Raw genomic sequence first — 19,365 nt, forward strand, 5'->3', positions numbered from 1 at the left:
ATTCAAGATGACCCCAAGGAGTAAAACTGGCCCCAGCCGTTCCCCACTGTCCTCACTTGTTTTAAAAGGTCGTTTTTTTTTTTTTTTTCTTAGTGGAAAAAATGAAACAGCCAAAAGCTTTTTAACTTTTCCTTCAACGAAAGCCTTTCATCTCGAAAAGAAATGTTTTTTTTTCTCCAGCAACAAAGGCGGTAGAGGAGACGCTTGTACTTTTGCGACAAGTTTTATCACGTTAACACTGGCTTCCACAAAGCACCTAGTAAGAAAGCCAAAGGATAAGATGTTGCATTTCTTTTAAAATAATTTAAAATATATTAAATTTTCCAAAGGCAGATTTCATTGCAATGAGGTGTCTTGATCAGAGAACTACACGCCGCTGAAGGAGAACAGTACTTTCAAGGAGCTATTTTTGTTAAGGGGGAAGAGGTGAAACGGGCTGACTTGTCCAATGAGGCAAAGCAGCAAAGTCAGACCTCAGACTCGACAGTCGGCCAAAGGGGCGACAACACCAATTCTCTACGCCACGAAGAAGAGACATCTTCACAACCGTTCGACTTAAGAACTATGGTTTTTAGATACCAGGGAGGAAAACACAGTTGTACCTTAACATCTGTTGAGAAAATACAAATAAATAGGCTATCACCAGCAAACCACCGACAACTCAGTCGCCATTTTGGACAGTCATGCAGTTGAGGAATACGTCCTTGTGTAACCGGACACACGTGTTTGTCATCTCCTGCACATGCACACCACTGCTTATCCAAAAAAAAAAAAAAAGCCATTTATAGTGTATCAGTCAGGAGCACAGCCTCTGAGTCACCTGTAACTTAGCGAATACCTCACGGCGGACGGCTCCATGAAAACCTGGTCCTGCTGGTCAGAGGGGAGCTCGAGGAAGGAAAGCACTTGCCACCAGCAAAGCCACTCTGACACAGCGGGAGAGAACTTTCAACAATGTCACCACCGCATCTGAAACACGACAGTGACAAGTACCAGGCAGAAGCCAACACTTGCCCACTTGCCAGTCAAGGGAATGATCCACCCAACAGAGAGGCTCTCGAGGCCTGGTTACTCTGCTTATCAAATCAACATGAGTCATGCACTCTGGGTCGAAAGGATTTTAGAAAGTGTTTGGCGCAGCCGTTTCTAAGTGGGCCGAGGATCTGGGGTTAGGCTCTGCCACCATGGAGCTGGGATCCCCCCCACTGACTGACTGCCACAGGTCACGCAGAAAAACCTGGATGACTGGTCCACCGGAAGCTGCTTTTGCTCTACTCTGGTCACCAAGTCAAAGAGAAATTCTATTTCAATCCAAGACCAGCCATTTGGCCCATTGTTCCAGCTGCTCCTCTGCCAGGAAGCTTGATCCTGCTACTAGAAAACAAGACTATGGCGCATGGCTTAAAAAGTCCTGTATGTGAGGAACTCTTTCATTTTCTTGGGGATCGGCAGTGCTAGCACTTGGTAGGTGGTCAGGAAACTTCGAAGGGCTTTCCGGCATAAGTGCTTCAGTGAGGACAGGACCCGAGGAGCCGTCCAGAACTGGACATGGCCATCCCTTGTCCTGAAATGGAACAAAAGCCGACGCTTTAAGAGAGACCTTAGAAACACATGTTTTCCCAGTAAGGGATACTAATGTTTCTACTCTCACTTGCATTAGCAGGAGACACCCGGGGAGTGCGATGCGTGGCCCTCAGATGCAATCCTGACGGTCGAAATCGATGTAAAGGGTGTGATGCTAAATAATTCAGGCCGCTGAAAGGATCAGAAGGACTCAAGACACCTCTGATACCCATGTGCTACCTGTGAGCTCGGCCCCTTCTGAATCACACCATGAGTTCAAATGCAACAGAGGGAAGAGTGCCACCTCCTGAATTATAAATGCTCCCCACCAAGGTGGTCTCTGCCCTAAATGGTTTCCCAGAAATTCTGCATCATCCCAACTCAGGCCTCTTTGTGGACGTGGCCCATTAAGTGGCATGAGTCATAACTCTCACTACTCTTAGATTAACTATTAAGAGTAAATGATAACCTATGCTGGCAGAATAAAATATTAGAATTTTATGTGATTTCCTTAAAGGCTTCATCATAGGCAAGAACATTCTAGAGGCCTGCTTTCCTTAAAAAGCTAGCCGGTACACTCAGCAGAAATTGCTCCCCATCTGCTCAGCTATCAGACACATACCCTGTGGCGATAACTCCACCATGTGGAAAAAATGTGCAGCAAAGACCATTGGTCATAGGAGCAAATGCAATTGGAGTTTTCAGTTCCAGGGCCCAGATCCTGAGGAGTCTGGACGAGAGAGAAGAGAAACACTGGCACGTTAGTAGCCGTGGGGCCAGCTCCAGAGGGGGAAGCTACAGTTACTTGCGGGGACTTGCTCTGAGGCCACACCCCCAGATGTCTCTTTGTTACCTGTCATCTGCCACCGTGGCGAGGTACAGGCCTTCGGGAGAGAAGCACACAGATCTCAGGGAGCTGATGTGCACATCACTGTCATCCATTGGGGGGTCAAGCTGGGTGTGGCTGTGGAAGAAGAAAGAGGACGGTTGGCCTGGGGTGATGGCTACTCTCCACCCTCCGTGTCCTCGCTCCAGTGCTGGGGCTATGATAAGCTCAAAGACCCGTCCTTACCCCCTCTGGAAAACCTCAGGAAAAGCAGACTAGGAGAAAAAAAACCGCATTTCCTAAGTGTCTGGCAGAAGGGGCTGAAGGGTTACTCACACTCCCTGTGCTCATTTCCTTATGCAAAGTAGGTCAGCCCTCACTTTAATGCTGCGGTACAAACTGAAAGTCTTTTCTTGGCTGAGATACATGATAATTATAGGCTACCTATTATTTGCTTCAGAAAACAACAGAGACAAAGAGAAAAAGATGCAAGTTTGTAAGAACATTGAAAATTCATTTTGGAAATTCCAGTTTCGGTAAGAGGATTGTTCTGAACTTGCTGCTACAGTTATTAGTAAATGGAAAGAAAGAGTCACTTTGAGGTTTCATGAACGCTGAATCCAGAGAAGTACACACAGCCTCCTACATCGGGAGCCCCGAAGGCCCTCGGGTCTAAACTGAGAATCTAAGTGACAAAGAAGCGCCACAGCCTGAGCTCCCCATGCCTTTCACCCAGCACCCCCCGCCCCTGCCTCCCCCGCCCTGGACCCTACCTGGGCCATGCCTAACCCAAGGCAGCTTTCCCATCAGTTCCCCCGCAACAAGGTCCGAAGGAGAAACCCCGTCCTTACTGGAGTAACCTCAGCCTCTCGCCAGTATAGGGGTCCCACATGATCACGTTGGTGTCGTAAGAGGCCGTGACGAGCAAGGCAGAGTCGGGGGAGAAGTCACAAGAGACAACACTGCTTTGGTGGCCTTCTAGCTTCCGGATTAATGTGTAGGACCGCATGCTCCACAGAAACACCTGTGCAAGGGAACAGGTGCCCGGTGAGGGGCAGCAACAACGAATAGTGAGTGAAGGACACGGCAACGCCAGGCGAAGCCAAACTCCCCCCCGCCCCGCTTTCATACCGCTCTCCCAGAACGCATCACAGGGGCTTGGGGAAAGCTCCAGGTCTGAATTCTCGAGGCACCTGACCAGTGCACAAGTTCAAGGAGCCTGGTCTAAGGGAGAAGAAACCAGCCTCAGGAAGTCTACGGGCTGAAATGTATCCAGAGGCTTCTCAGTTCTTCTGGGCCCTGTTTGCAAAATCACAGTGTGTGCCGATAAAGCACTATGTGGTCCTTTCAGTTAAAAGCAAAAACAGGGGTCAGAGGTGAGCTGCCGGGCTTCCAACAAAGCCGTGGCACCTTGCCAAGCCATTTTATACCATGTGTTCACAGAACGGTGGGAACCTGCCCCACAGCTGTACATACGTCTGACACAGTTCACCTGAAATATTTTTGAGAATCATGAAAAACGGGATTTTATTTTGTTCCCTTGAAAACACACCGTCACGTAGTTCCAAACCCCAAATGAATGATTAACCACCCGGGCTGTCCCACACAGTGAACTCTTCACTTTCTGAGTCAGTCACAGCAAAGCACTCGATGCAGATGTGAGATCAGACACACACACACTGTTCCCGGCTTGTTCTTGGGTTTATAATACTTTCTTAAATGACAGGCTGGATTTCAGCAAAGTTCAACAAGTAACCGTACATTCTGATTTGAAATGGAAATCCCCATTACCCAGGTTCACATTAAATGGCTCAAAGGAGGGAAATTTGGATCCATACAGGGGGCTGCAACTTTTAAAATCTGAGACTCCAAGGGGAAAGGAAATCTTAAAAGCACACCTTTACCATGTTGTAAAGGCAAGCAACCCTCCTCCAGTGATGAGGGCTTCACCTCTCTTGTGGTTTGTGTCCACACGCAAATCAAAAGGAGGACAGCTCTGCCCAACGGCATGCCTCCTGCACAGGCTGATCTGGAGGCACCAGCCTTATTTACCCCGTTCAGACCGCCTGGGCTCACTGCACTCGGGCAACGATGGAGATGGCACCCGGCGCTGGGCCTTACCGACTTCTCTCCAGCAGCAGAGCACAGCATGCTGCAGTCCGGGGAGATGGAGCAGCAGTACACCCACTGCAGGTGGCCCGAGAGCACCTGGATCTGTTTACCTGCACAGAGAGGGGCGCACGGTGAGCCAGTTCGAGAAACCACGTGGCTGCTGGACTGGAGGACCGGGAGCCACGGCCCACCCACCCAGCATCCCCACCCGGTTCCCTATCGGCTGAGCCCAAAGGCCCACCGTTTTAACGCAGAGCAAGATACCAGGACGTGTCATTTAAACACCTGAAGTCTATTCGTAGGAGAGTGTAATCCCCAAGGAGATCACTACCTTCTGTTTCACCAAAACCCGCAAGATGGGTGGGATAAAGGCTGTGCGCACATCACACCTGACCGATCCCTCTGATAGCAGAGAATATTCTTTTCTTTCCCCTCCCACCCCGACCAGCTCTAGTACTTTGGAGCACCCTTCCAAACGCTGAGAATGTTTTAGCTTCACTTCTGTCGTTTACACTCCTGTGATGGTCTCCCCCTCTTCTCAGGGGTCCCACCGCACCCTCTCACTCTGACCAGGGTGTCTGGATGGGCGACAGTGCAGAGTAATGAGGGCCATGTGCTCTGTGGTCAGGCAAACCTGGCTTTGAACCCCGACTCCACTGATTACCAGCACCTGCCCCAGGGCCACTCACAAAATTGCTCCAGTTCTGAGTTTGAGGAAAGAATTAAAGGCCCGTCCATTAGCATAAAAGAACAGGTAAATATATAGAATATGTCTATCCCGTTGATTCAGATGGTATTAAGATTTAGATTTTCCATGTTTTGTGGAAAGAAATGTGAGGAATATGAATCATTTTTGTGGAACCATGACCCCAAACTTCATAAATTTAAGTGTCTTAAGTGTCTGAGCAGGACACTGAGGGCAATATGGAAGGCTCTTAGCTTGGGTCATGAGGCTGCAGAAGGATGTCAGGGAAGGCAGTGGAGGGGAGGATGAGATAGGGAAAGAGATCTGGCAGCGGGGTTGGGGGGGGCAGTGAAAACTAATATAAAAAAAAAAAGGAAAAACTTTTATGAACATAACAGCCATGCAGATGCGTGTTTAAGTGTCTGTGTATGCGTGTATGTATGTATATGTAGTATTTTTGTAGTAAGTCATGGTTTCTTCAGCTATCACGTTAGAGCAGTACCAACCCCTTCCCAGGGGGGCTGTGAGTACTGAACAAATTTAGGCAGGATGGTGGGGCAGGTCCCGGTACCAGCGAACACTATCCCCTCCCCTCCCGAGAAAGCCCTAGTGTACTCGCCTGCCCCCGGTCCCCTTCAGCGAGTCCTGTCTTCCTAATCACCAAAAGATTTTAAAGTCACTTCCAGAATCTTCCTTACGTGGTGGCAAGCTGACTCTGGAGACACATTACAAATGGTGTTGCCTTGGAGAAGCCTTCCCAGTCAGCAAACCTATCTCATTACTTCACAAGTTCCGCAGCTAAGGTCAGAAACTACCAGAGTTCTCTTGGTGACCAGATGCCATCAGAAGAGGACACCACAAGCACCTGCTTGACAGTGTGACAATCATCAGGGTGGATTCTCAGAGGGCAGGAGTTGGTCCCCTCTCGTGGCTGTGGGGAGCTGGCACAGTCACGGTTAAGGCAAGAGTACCAGTGCCTTCACGTTATCGGAGGCAAGTGTGCCTCTCTACCAACCGTCCACATTCCCATTTCCCCCTGCCACCGCCCTCTGGCCTCTGCATCCCTGCCACGTGGGGAAGAAAGGGCTGGCAATAAATTCCTCTTCCCTGTGTCACCTTTCTGGTTAACAATCAGTACCAGAAAAGTATGGGCCACCTCTGCATACAGTTCTGCTCAAAGGAGAATTCCACAAAAGTTGACCCTCTCTAGCTAAGAGAGTTCTTCTGGGTAAAGAGTCCACTTCACAAACTATTTCTAACAGGAAGTAACCAACATGGACGACTTCCTCTAGACTGGTGGTTCTCAACCCGGGGAAACTATGCCCTGCACATGGACGGCGGGGCAATGTCTGGAGACATTCAGGCTGTCACAACTAGAGAAGATACTTCCAGCATCTAGTGGGCAGAGGCCAGGGATGCTCCTCAACATTCTAGAAGGCACAGGGCAGCCTGTAACAAAGAACCAGCATGCCCAGAAGGTCAACCGTGCCACGGCTGAGGAAAGTTACACTGCAGCATGTTTTCAATAGGAGTGGTTATCAGCCAGGGTGAAAACTGGTTCTCAGTAACCAAAAGAAACCTTACTTTTTTTAATATACAAAGCATAAATATGCATTCAGCGCATAAATGAATGATACATTTCTGGTATTAATATCTCATGGGGATGAGCAGGGTGTGTGATTAGAGAAAAATGTCTTACGAGCGTCCTTAGGAAAATCAGTTGTTCTGGATAAAAGTGAGAAATGGGCAGAGAGAGTACTTTTGGAGCTGCCCAGGAGTTCCGTCACTTGCATACCATGTTTATTCAGGTCCCAGATGCGAAGAGTCTTATCCCGAGATGCCGAGACCAAAATCAAACTGCCACTGGGTGTGAAGCTCAGATCTCTCACGACATCTTGGTGGCCGGAAAGATTCAAAAGCAGGAGCCCTGGCGTGGGAGCAGGAGCACTTGGTCAGTGGGAGAGGCGGCACCCGGTCTGCTGGACATGGCTACACCCCTGAGCCAAGTGGGGGGCCGGCGGCCTCTCTGGTCCTTGATGAGAACATGCATGCACCCCGGGACCTTGTCCCAGCCAGAAATGACCTACCTGTCTGTACCTCCCAAATCTTGATCTGCCCATCATTGAGTCCCGTAGCAAGGATCAGGCAAGAGATATCTGGCACTTGGGGATGGTGGCGTGCCCAGAGCTTCCTGCTGGGTGGAGAAGACCACGGGCTAAAGGCCAAACCCCAGACAATTTGCCCACAATCCAGAGTCTTCTCCTTCGGGCTGCCTCGCCCTTTTGTATCATTTTTGCTGCTTCGGCTTTTGGCTTCAAACCCTTTAGGGATGCTGGAGGAAGCAGAGATTCCTTAATGAGTTAAAAATCGTCACCAAGTCAACCAACTATTCACAATCCATGCTATCTAAGATATTAAGGCTCTAGAAATAAATTGGGCTTTGGTGAATTCTGGCATGACTTAATTTCATTTTAGAATTCATGTAACAAAGACTTCATTAGCCTTCGTACATCCCATTCGTGATAGCCCTGCGAAAGGGTGACCTGCCTTGTCGGGTAACTGGATCACAAAAGCTCCAGGGAGCCCTCCGCTTCCTCAGAAATTTCTCTCAGGTTTGGTGCATGGAAGGAAAGGTGCACTCGGTTTTTCCCGTGAGGAAGAAAACCTGCTGTGGGTTTGGAACTAGGACAGAACTTAGAACTTGAACACCCATCTGTGCTCCCCTGCCTGGCGAGCGCCTAGCTTTGAAAGGCCCAACGAGCAGAAAAATAAATCCTTTTCTGGCCCACACAGTTTGCTTGGTACAAGCTGATTTCCACCTTCACTTGCTATGTTCCAACCTATGAGTGAGGCTCTCTCCCTTACTTTTCTGGGTCCATGCAGCACAGGAACCACCGACCAGCAGGGAGATCTAGGAGAGAAAGCCCACAGAACTGGGCAGAGCTGCACTGACCTCAAAGACCCCCGAGGCCTATTTTACATTCTACTTACGGTGAAATACAGGCCCAGATAAGCTCCATGAGACTCACTTCCTGAGCTCTAGGCCCTGCCCACCACTCTCCTAGCAGACCACATCTCAGAGGCTTGAGCAGTTGGACAGCCGTGGGATTCAGCCCACACGCTCCCAAGTTTCCCGTCTGCAGTTATCAGTACAAATATTAAGTCCTACTTTTCTGTGTGACCCTGACCCCACGCTGGGGTGTATCAAACTCAGGGAAATGAAAATACTGAAGCTGGCGCCCAGTTCCATGAAAAATCCTATATTCGATGTGTATGTAACTGGACCTCATTTTGCATTAGACTTGCTCCCCCAAAGTTGGAAATAAATCATATTTCTGCCAAGTGTGTGGTTGAAATATATTGAAGAATTATAACCAAGCTCACCAATTAAATTAGAAGGGAGGAAGTGAGGCAAACATAGGCTCCATCAGCTCTAAAACTCTATTAGTCCACATCAGAGCTTGGCAAGCTATGTCCAGGCTAGCATTCTGTTTTTATAGATAAAGTTTTATTGGAACCACGTTCATTTGTTCACATGCCATCAACGGCTGCTTTCACACTGTAAGAGCAGAGGGGAGGAGGCTTGACAGAGACCCGTGGCCCTCAAAGACAAAAATCTCTACCATCTGAGCTTTCAAAGGAAACATGCTAACCCCAGGTCTCAATGGCCCAGGGGAGTTTGAGAACTTGTTGTCCTGACAAACATATGAATGTGACAATGACTGTCTCTTTCACTGACTCTGCTAACCCCCCACACCTCACAGAGCTGCAGGGCCTTGGCACAGGGGCCTGAGTGGGCCATCCCTGCAGGCAGCACAGAACAGGCAGGCCGCAGGGAAAGCTCTGTAGGACAGCAGGGTGCCAAGAAGATACAGTTCTTTTATTTTTTTTTATAAAATCCTAAATTCTGCATTTGAATTAAAGAATGATCTGGAGCTACTTTATACCACAGGAATTAAGGCACCTCTGCATATTAATTAATTTTCATATCAAAAATTTCATTTCTCTAGAAAGAGACACTAAACCCTCCATTTTAGGGGTAGCGTTAACTTTCCTAGGGTAACGAAATCAGGGGCCAAACTGGAACTAGAACTCAAGCCTTGGGTATTCAGGCATACTGCTCGCCAGATCCCCTGGGCCTGTGAGTTTGCAAAGAGTCAAAGGATGAGTTACGTGGGAGGTGGGGTGTCTACACACGGGGACGGAACAGCTAAGTGCAAGGCAGAGTCACTGGGGGAATTTAAATTCAAGTTTCTAAAAACTGTATTTCTAAAAGTAGTACAATTATTTGGTTAATACGAATTATTCACTCAGTACCCAAAGCACTATTATTTTTTTAAATGTGTAACAATCCAAACAAGAACCTAAGGACTTCAGATTTCTCCTTTTATAGGACTTTAAAAATAACACTATTTTCAATCATAAAATTAATAGAGAACTGTGGGAAAAGTCTGGAAGTGAGACAAATAATAAAATGAAAATTACCCATAATCCTAACACCACCACTCTAACCGCAGTAAGTATTTCACTGTAAGTTTTTATTTGTGCACAAATACATATATTTTTAAAAGACAAATCTGGGATATTACATATATGGCTTCATAGCTTACTATTTTCATTAAATCTTATAAGCATTTTCCTAAGTTATTATTCTTTAAAAATGTGTGATTTTTCCCTAAAACAAGTAACTTTTCACATAACACACTGAACAGTAACACTTCTCTCATTATATAAAGCAACAGATAGACAAAAAGGATTAATACTCAAATTTCCATTTTCTTGATTTCATACTGGACAAATACATTTACCTATAGTCCTACAGTGATGTATATGTTTGAATATAATTTGCCCACTTGCCCATTTGTATGCTTTTTGAAAGATTCTTTTTCAGACCATAAACTTGGACCGGACTGGATATAAAGTTGAGGCTCTTGCATTTAGAGTAGGAGATCAATAAAATAACAAAAGCCCTGGGCATTCTCATTACACTGATAAGAACGAACTGAAAATCATGATTTAAAAAAACAAAAAAAAAACAAAAAACTCTCCGATGGCTACAAAAAATGTCCTCTGGCAATGCCGTGAGCTCCTTACTGTCCTCTCATCACCGGATTCTAAGGGATTTCTGGTTTTTCACTACTACAGAGCTAATTCCGTGATGAAAATCAGTGTATGGAAATAGATGACCCCATTTCTGAGATTCCTAGTAGCGGGAGGAACATTCTCAAGGTCCCTGACGCACACTGCCGACAGCCAGATTCACACTCCGCAACCCCAGCGGCGCCCGGAGTGCCCGTCTCGGCAGGCTCTTGCTGGCTGGACCTCTCATCACAGCAGCTTTCAGACTGAACTGACAAAACACTTGAATCTAACGTGCAATTTATAAGAACTGCCCAAAGCAAAATAAAGGAGACCCTCAAGGGCAGGGGCCGTGTTTGATTTATTTCAAGTTTCCAAGCCCCTAGGCTCCGTGTCGGGCAAAGATTTCCAACAGATGCTACCTGAGCCCTGTCCCGGCTGGGCCATCCGACCTGGAGCTCACAGCACTCAGACACGGGGCCCTGCCCAGCCCAAAGAAAGAAACTAGTTAATAACAGAAACTAAATTTGGTCCATAAAGGAAAAAACAAAAACTAAACTTCAATATGGGCAAAGGATGTGAGCGGATGTTTCTCCAAAGATACAGGAGAGGCCAAGAAACACAAGGTGCTCTGCTCAGAAGCCATTAAGAAATGCAAACCCAAACAATGAGATGCCACTTCCTACCTTACAGGATGGCTCTGCCAGAACCAAAAAGCCAGGCAAGTGCTGGTGAGGGGTGGGGGTATGGGGGATATGGAAATCTCACACCCCGCTGGTGGGACTGCAAACTGGGACAGCCACCTTGGGCACCAGTCTGTTTCCCAAGCACAGAAACACTGCAAGCCTATGTCCACGCCAAAAAACCCCCCAAAACAAAAAAACCCGTATGTAAATGTGCACAGCAGTATTATTCCTAACAGCCAAAAAGGGAAAACCGCCTAACTGCCCAGCAACGGACAGATGTGTACACAAGGTACGCGGTCTCTGTACAATGGGATATTATTTGGCAGTAACGGGAAATGACATGCTGATTACAGGCTGTCAGAGGGAGGGCTGAAAACATTCTCCTAAGTGCAAGAAACCCGTCAGAAAAGACTCCAATTCGACGTATATGAAAAGTCCGAATAAGCAGACCTATGAAGACAGAAAGGGAATTCGCGGCCGCTCAGGGCTGGAGAGAGACACTGGAGGGTCACAAGTGAGGGATGCCCGGCTGCCCTCTGTGGCACTGCCAGTGCTTCTGAGATTAATCATGGTGAGAGCTGCCCAACTCCCTGAATGAACTGAAAGCCACTGAACTGTGCACTTCAAAGGCGCGGATTGTACCGTATGTAAATTACATCTCAATAAAGCTGCTAAAAAGTAACAGCAGGGCTAACATGATCTCCACAGAATCACCTTTCCCACATACCAATCGTGGGGCTCTGGAAACCCCCATGATCCATTTCTGAACTGTTGGCAGCCATTCTCCCACTCCTGTTCCTGGGGGGAGGGGGGCCGGGGGGAACCCCCGAAGGGCAGGGAATCATGTGGGAAAGCGCTCCAGGTTCCCCATCGCGAGGACTCCCTCGTTCCTCCGGGCTTGGGGGTACAAGAACTTACAACTGCTCCTCCAGCGGCCAGGGGATCAGCTTGACGATGCAGTGTCCTTGAGACCAAGCGAACCAGGAGCCGTCCGGAGAGAAGGCGACACTCCAGGTCTCACAGCTGGACTTCCAATCGAACTGCTGGGGGCGCCCCGGCTTGAGCTCGGCCAGCAGCAGCGGTTCCTCTGAGACAGGAGACATGCTTCAAACGCACGCCTGCCCAGGGGCGGGGGGGGGGGGGGGGGGGGGGGTAAGCGGGGAGCCAAGCTCCAGACCACCTTGCTGACTCAGAACCCAGAAAGCCGCTGTCTCCCCAAGGCTAGGGGTGATACTCTGGATTCCGGGAGGGAGTTGTCATTTAAATGACCTGTGGCAATAACAGTAGCCACAGGCCACATTCCAGCGCGGTTACTCAGCCCTGGCTCTGGCCACTGCTGGTTAACCATGACTCAGAGTAACCTTTGTGCGAGTGAACCCAGTGAATGGAGGCCTCATTTTCCTATGAATGCCTGAAGAGGAAGAAAGGAGAGCCCGCCCAGGCTGGGACCCGGCTAGATGATGCAGATAAGGAGGCCTTCCAGTGTATTTAAGGTCTCCTCAAAAGAACCTGCCACCGGAGACCTGTGGCAGCGGGCGACCTGTGGCAGCGGGCACGTCAGAAACTCAAAGGCTCCCTGTAGCTCACCAGCCTCCAACCCCATCACCAAGGTTGAAACGTTCAGCACTTGCCCTCTTCTCCCTGCCGCTCAGACCTCTGGATCTGGCCTCCCATTTCCACCTCTGTTCCGGTTTAAACCTTCATCCCAATCTTGCCCAGATCTTTTATGAGACTCCCCTGATTTTCCTGTCCCCAGGAACCCTGCTGAAGCTAAAACACGTACCACATCCCCTCCAATGCATTCCAAGGCTCCCACCTGCGTCCACGGTAAGGGCAGCGAAGCCTGGGCCTCCTACCCCATGGCATGGGCCTCCCCTCCTTCCCGTGACTTCTGCCCATGGGTCACACTCCAGCTGTGGGGGTCACCTGGCCATGCCCCAAGTAGGTTGGACTTAGGAGACTCCCAAGCACGTATCCTAATCGCTACAGAAGCGGAAATGAAGTCCCACCCTGCTGACTTTATTTTCTGCTATAGTTATGATGAGTTTCCTTCTGGCCCGCCAGAAATTAAGCACCCTGTTCATACACCAAAATGACTTCATTCTCCTTTCTCTTAGGGCCCAGCAGCGCCTCGTGAAGAGGAGGTGCTGGACTGGGGTTTCTTCTGCCGCCTGACGGGCAGTTCCTCGTTCCAGTCTCTACTCCAACAGAAGGTTCTCAATGGCTGACAAAGCTCTTAGGTTAAAGGCGTTCAGAATCCATTTTTTGTTGGCACTAATTATGATACTAATATAAAGACTGGCTTCCACTCTGAAGGAGGTCATTTCCTGATGTCTATGTTTCCCATCAGTGGTTTTGTTCACGACCTTGACCCTTTTATACCTTTAACCAGATAGATACTAATTTAAACAACCCTATTTCATTTATTGTACGACACACATTTATAAGTCTTCTCACATTTTGACCTTGCCGAGATCAGGATGTGTCTTACAAACGATGAATTTTTTAGAGTTAAATAAGCAGCATTTTTTCTCGGTGATAAGAACGAACCATGGTATCTTGGGTTTAATGAAACAGATGGTAAACATGCATATATAGCGAGATGCCTATCTGTAATATGATATTTATATATGTATATATATAATACCTCCTAGAATATACATTATAAGAAGATGTGGGTATTACCTTGTTTTATAAAATCAATATGTTGCTGAAGAGTCTGTCTTTAAATAGAATTTTAATCCATCAAGACTTTGGTGGCTTTGCTATTTCGAGAAAAGTTAAGTTTCCTTTGCAAAGAGAATATTCATTTCCTGAGGTTCTATGTATAAATCTGGGTTGGAATACCTTAGGTCTGTCTAAACTGGCATTTCTATAGGCCCAGGTAATTCTCCTGAAATCTGTACATGTTTGTACATGGGATCTTTTCATTTATAGAATTACTTGTCTCTAGGAACATACTCCTTTGAATGGGAATATCTGCATGGTAAGAAGTTATTTTACATTTTAAATCCAGAACAGGTCTCTCAATGTTACCCAGCAACCCTGTGGTGTTGTCTTTATTCTCATTATTCCTAGATATTTTCTTGCGGTGACCTAGCCCTAATCTGTCAATGAATCCAGTGGTTCTCAACTGGCTGTGTCCCCTGGGGACACGTGACAATGTCTGGAGACATTCTTTCTGCGTTGTCAAGACTGGGGGTGGCACTACTGGTGTCCAATGAGAAGCAGCCATAGATACTGCTGAGCCCCCTACAGTGTGCACAGGGCAGCCCCCCCACAATGAAGGATTATCTTGCTTAAAACATTGGTAGTGCCAAGGCTGAGAAATTCCGATGTAGTTAAACATTAAATGACATCGACTGATCCCGAGGTGCATTTTTATCTACCGTCTTTATTCCACCCTGATAATACACTTGGTTCACTACCTCTACAACAGGCACATCATTATCTATCCTTTTGATACCACGGAGGCCCTGAGCAATATAAAGAGGGGTTCTCCCCACTTTCCTTCTTTCCTTTACTTCCCAAACCAAATCCATTCACAAACCTATCAAGGCTGTCTCCAAAAGGCCTGGCAAACCTAACTTCTCTCCATCTCCATGGCTACTATTCTAATCTATGCAAACCACCTCACCAACATCAACTCTAGCTAAGCACCCTTCAACTGCTCTCCTAGCTTCCAAGCTACACCCCAACCTCCAATTCATTCTCCTAACCTCCTAGAGTGATCAGTTCCAACCACTCTTAGAATAAAATTCAAGGGTGACTCAGTCACGTGAGAGTCTGCCTTGGGCTCAGGTCATGATCTGAGGGTCCTGGGATCCAGCTCCGTGTGGGACTCCTCACTCATCCAAGAGTCTGCTTGACTCTCTTTTTCCCTCTCTCTCAAATAATTGAATAAAATTCAAGCTCCTTACCATGTCCTTGATGTCCTGCATAACCTGGCCTCTGGCTTTCATCTCCCACCTGGGCTTGTAACTCTCCCTCCCTGCCCCTGGCTCTAGCCTTCACTCACCCCTTGACTGTGCTCAATTAGTTCCGACCTCAGGGCCTTTGCACCAGCTAGTCCCTTCACATGGAATGCTCTTCCATGACTGGCACCTTCTCTTCATCCAGTCTTGGCTCAAATAACAACTCCTTCGAAAGCCCTTCTCTGACCCGAAGCCAATCTCCTTCACAACCCCTTCTCACATCATGTTCTTTACAGCACAATCACCATTATGTAGCTATCAGTCTCCCCCCAACGAGGACATCACTTCCATGGAGGCAGGGACCTTGTATGTTATCCTTAGTGCCTAGCAGAGTTTTTGGCAGAAAGCATGCAGTCGGTAAGTATTTGTTGAATAAATATACATGGTAGACCTCTTTATATATAAATAAAATGAAGCCCCTTAAACTATTATGTTTCCTATGCCAAACATTTCACATGAAATGCTTCTTAAACATGAGCCATACCCAGATTTCACACTCTATTTCTGTGATTTGGAGATTTAATCTCCTGCTATTTCAGGCTCAGGAATCCAGGAGCTAAAAGAAGAAAAAACTCAGTGACTCCTGTCTCTTCATTTCTAGAACTAAGAAAATTCTGAAGAGAGTCTGGGCCCAAACTAAACTTGGTTGCTGGCGGAGGGGGCGAGGGATGGAGAGAAGCCATAATAAGTGCAGAACTTAAAAAAACAAAAACCAGAGCCGAGAATCCAGCTTTCATCTTGGATTGTACCTGCCGTGGCCCTTTGTGGGGAAAAGGCCCACAGATCAGGGTGTTGTAATTAAACACTGGGGTGTATCTGGATGACCAGGCTGAATGGAAAGATATTATCAGCTTCTTCTGTGCAAGGAGATTCACTTGCACACAGACATGGAAGCAACTGACTCCAGCCAGCAGGAAGCCTGGTGATTTGTCCTGCCTCACAGTCTTGACAGTGGCTGTTCCATCGGCCGGGAAAACTGACTGGGAGGCCCCAGATTCTTGTCTGACTGCTCCATCTCACCGTCCAGGTCTCAGTGTTGATGTCACCTTCTCGGAGAACTTCCTCTCCCTCTCAGTTCAATGTTCTTTAGGGGTGTACCACTCACTCAGCTTGTCTTGATTGCTTACTTGCTTTTACACATTTCCTGTCTAGCTCTTCCCCACCCTCACGCCAAACCTCCCTCTCCGCCCACTGCAACTGACCTCCACGGTCCAACACAGTAACACCAGCCACACTTGACCGCTGACCGTTTGTTTGCAAAATACCAAGTCTGAAGGGAGATGGGCTGTTAGGTATATAACACACACCATATTTTGAATTTAGTACCAAAAAAAATCTAAAAGAGATCAATAATTGTGAGTCCATGTTGCAAAGATAATATTTTAGACAGGTGGGATTGACGATTACAATTTTAAAATTGGTTTCACCTGTTTTGCTTCTTTTAATGCAGCCACTAAAAGATTTCAAGTTACAGATGTGGAATTATTATTTCTATTGGCCAGCGCTGGCCTAGAGAGTGCCTGGCACACAGTAGATACTCAATAAATATTTGTCCAAAGAATAAAAGAATTCTAACCACTGCGCTGAAGATATCTACTGTTGGCCATTGTAATCCCATTACAATGGCCTTTATTCAGTTTCAAAAGAATGTAAAAGTCTCTGGCCTCTTTTTTTTTTTTTTTTTTTAAACAGCAACTTGGCAGCTCTCAACAGCTCTGCCCACACCCCAAAACACAGCCGTCAATCATTAGGGAAAACTCAGAACTGGAAACAGATTCCAGCTAAAAAGGGAGGCTAGCTACAGATCGCTTTCAGTTTTAACTATAAGAAGTCAATGGAAACAACAGCGGAAGCTATAAAAAGATTCACATAAGATTTAGACAAACAGTAGGGGCCATTTAAAAAGTGGTAACACACTCACTGAAAAGAGAGCCCTTATCTAGATGGGAAGCCTGAGAGAGTTGCCTCCACACCACTTACTGAATGCCTGACTACAGCAAACAAAGAAATGTCATTTCCCAAATTAAAAAGTTACACCACCCCAGGGAATACCCTGATCCCAACCTATCCCAACAATCCCCGGTTCCATCAAACTAGCCAGGGAAACGCAAACATCAACAATCAGAATTCTCCAGAGCAAGATGAAGCTTGAAACTCACTGGAAGAATACCAAGAGATTTCTGGAACAATTCTGAACCCTAGGCCTTGACCCCTTCTGAGAATTTTCCCTTAAGAAACTGCCTTTAAGCATGGAGGTATATTTAAGAGTTGGAACTCCCAGAAGAAATCCCGTGTCCACCCCCAAATTTCTGTATAGTTAGGGTTTAGAGGCAAGGTGGTTGAACGGGAGAAAACGGAGGGATAGTCTGGAGGTTTTGTCTTTGCCTAACAAGCACACTGAGGCTACACGTTCATTCGGGCTGACTCTCCAAGAATATCCGATAGTCTCAGACTTCCACAGTTTTCAGATGACAGCTGTTAACAAGGACAGAGGCATGCACCTCACCCATCAATGTCTCCTAAACTTGCCCTATCAGGCATGCCAGCACGGATCAGCATCCCTAGCCCCACCCCACCCCACTTCTACGAATGCGTCTCCGCGGGGAGAGGTTCGCAACAGATCTTTTTTTTTTTTTTTTTTAAATAGGGACCCTTGCCTTATGAATAGGCAAGTTTGGGACGCTCCCCACCACCCACTGGGGCACGCACTATTATTATCCCATTTTGCAGATACAAAACAGACTCGGGTTAAGTGGCCCGTGCGCGATCACACCGCTGGTAAGAGGCAGACCTGACTCCCACCCAGACCTGCAAGTGCGTCACCTGGCACCTGGGCACCCGCACCCCGAGTTATCACCCCCTCAGGGCCTGGCGCATCCCGCGTACCCCACCCGGGCGGAGGCGTTGGGCCCCGGGAGCCCCCCCCCCGTCCTGACGGATGGGGATGCCCGGCAGGCAGTGGCCCGTGCTCCCCCGTCCTGTCCACCGCGGGCGGGAGACATGGTGGCGGCCGCTGACAGCGAAAGTGAAACAAAGCTGGGCGCCGGGCGCGACCCCCGCCGCGGGCCCGCGCGGATGGCCCAGGCCCCCGCGCCCCCGCCGTGCCCCTCCCACGGCCGAGCCTGCGCCCCCGCCCGCCCCCCCCCCCCCCCCCCCCCCCGGGAGAACGGGCTCGGCCCCGCCCGGCGGGAATCCGCGCACCCCCGCCCCGCTCACCTCCGGCCTCCATGGAGGACGCGCGCGGCCCCGCGGCAGGCGGCGGGCGCCTCAGCCCCCCGGGCCGCCGACCCTCATGCCACCCCCACGTCGCCCGCCCACGCCCCCGCCCCGGCCCCGGCCCAGGCCCCGGCCCTGGCCCCGCAGCCGCCGCCGCGCCCGCCGCCGCCGCCCGGAGAGGCCATCAGCTGCTTCCCGTCACATGGCGGCGGGCGCGGGCGGGGACGCGCGGGAGGCGGGGCGCGGCGAAGGGGCGGGGCCGAGGGGAACCGGCGGGGGGGGTGGGGGGTGGTGGTTGCTGAATAAAAAGCGGGGGCGGGGGGAGCGGAGGGGCAAGCGGGGCGGTGGGGAAGATAACACCGGTGCAGGGGAGGCACAGTGTATGGCTGAGAGGAACGCGGGGGCGGGCGGACAGGACAAGACGGAGGGGCGGGGCCGAGGGGAAAATCGGGGGGGCGGGCAGGTGAGCGCCGACGGGATACAGTTCGGGGGGCGGGGCCAAGCGAAAGCGGGGGGCAGGTGAGCAGGGCAGACTAAAAACGGGGGGCTGAGGGGAGGGGTGAAAACGGAACGGGGTGGAGGGGGAAACCGGGAGCGGTGGGTGACGACGGGGGGCGGGGGTGGGTGCTGGAGGTGTGGGCAGAAGAGGGGGTGCGGCGGGCCGAGGGAGTCCGAGGGAGGGGAGCGGAGGGCTGCGGAGAGAACGGGGGCAGATGGAGCGGGGAGAAAGCCCAAGGGGTGGGAACCAGGTGAAGAAGGGGGCAGCGAATAGGGAGGCGACCGTCTCTCGAGAACGAGGACCTGAAGACACCGGGGACCAGAGGCACTGTGGGGACAAAAAAGGGGGCCGAGGAGAGAACTGGGGGGAGGGGGTCCGGGAACCCCTTAGGCCGGTGACAAGGCGGGAACGAGCCTGGAGAATAAAATGGGGGCGCTGAGGCCGGGAGCTCAGGGGTTAAATGGGAGCCTTGGTGGAGGAGCCCAGCTCAGGGGCTGGGAATGAAAGCGGAGGACGGGGCAAGCCGCCGGTTTTTAAAAAATGGGAACCAGAGAAAGACAAGCCCGGCGGAAAATGGAGGGTGAAAACGAGCGTGTCAAGGTTAAAATGGGCGGCGAGAAAGGGGCATCGGGCCAGACAGAAAAAAAGGGGGGGATCCAAGAAGAGTGGGGGTCCGAATACGGACAAGCTGGATAAACATAGGAGGACGGAAGTTCGGGGAAAGA

At 49.4% G+C, this 19,365-nt stretch overlaps 1 protein-coding gene across 2 annotated transcripts; it reads right to left on the reverse strand.

Annotated features, from left to right (window-relative positions):
- Positions 1-283: 283 nt before the first annotated feature.
- WSB2 (WD repeat and SOCS box containing 2) lies at positions 284-18,298 on the reverse strand. Of its 2 annotated transcripts, XM_047698608.1 has the most exons (9): positions 18,142-18,298; positions 11,870-12,038; positions 7,274-7,518; positions 6,982-7,113; positions 4,511-4,611; positions 3,241-3,413; positions 2,417-2,527; positions 2,186-2,293; positions 284-1,564 (listed from the first exon to the last, which is right to left on the reverse strand). In XM_047698608.1, the coding sequence occupies exons 1-9, from the start codon at positions 18,152-18,154 to the stop codon at positions 1,402-1,404; spliced, it is 1,215 nt and encodes a 404-aa protein (XP_047554564.1). In that variant the 5' UTR covers positions 18,155-18,298; the 3' UTR covers positions 284-1,401. The 2 variants fall into 2 exon arrangements, with proteins under 2 accessions (XP_047554564.1, XP_047554563.1); XM_047698607.1 differs by lacking the exon at positions 18,142-18,298 and having other exon boundaries at positions 11,870-12,069.
- Positions 18,299-19,365: the final 1,067 nt, after the last annotated feature.

This window comes from Lutra lutra, chromosome 12 (genome assembly GCF_902655055.1).
Source record: "Lutra lutra chromosome 12, mLutLut1.2, whole genome shotgun sequence".
Lineage (NCBI taxonomy): Eukaryota > Metazoa > Chordata > Mammalia > Carnivora > Mustelidae > Lutra > Lutra lutra.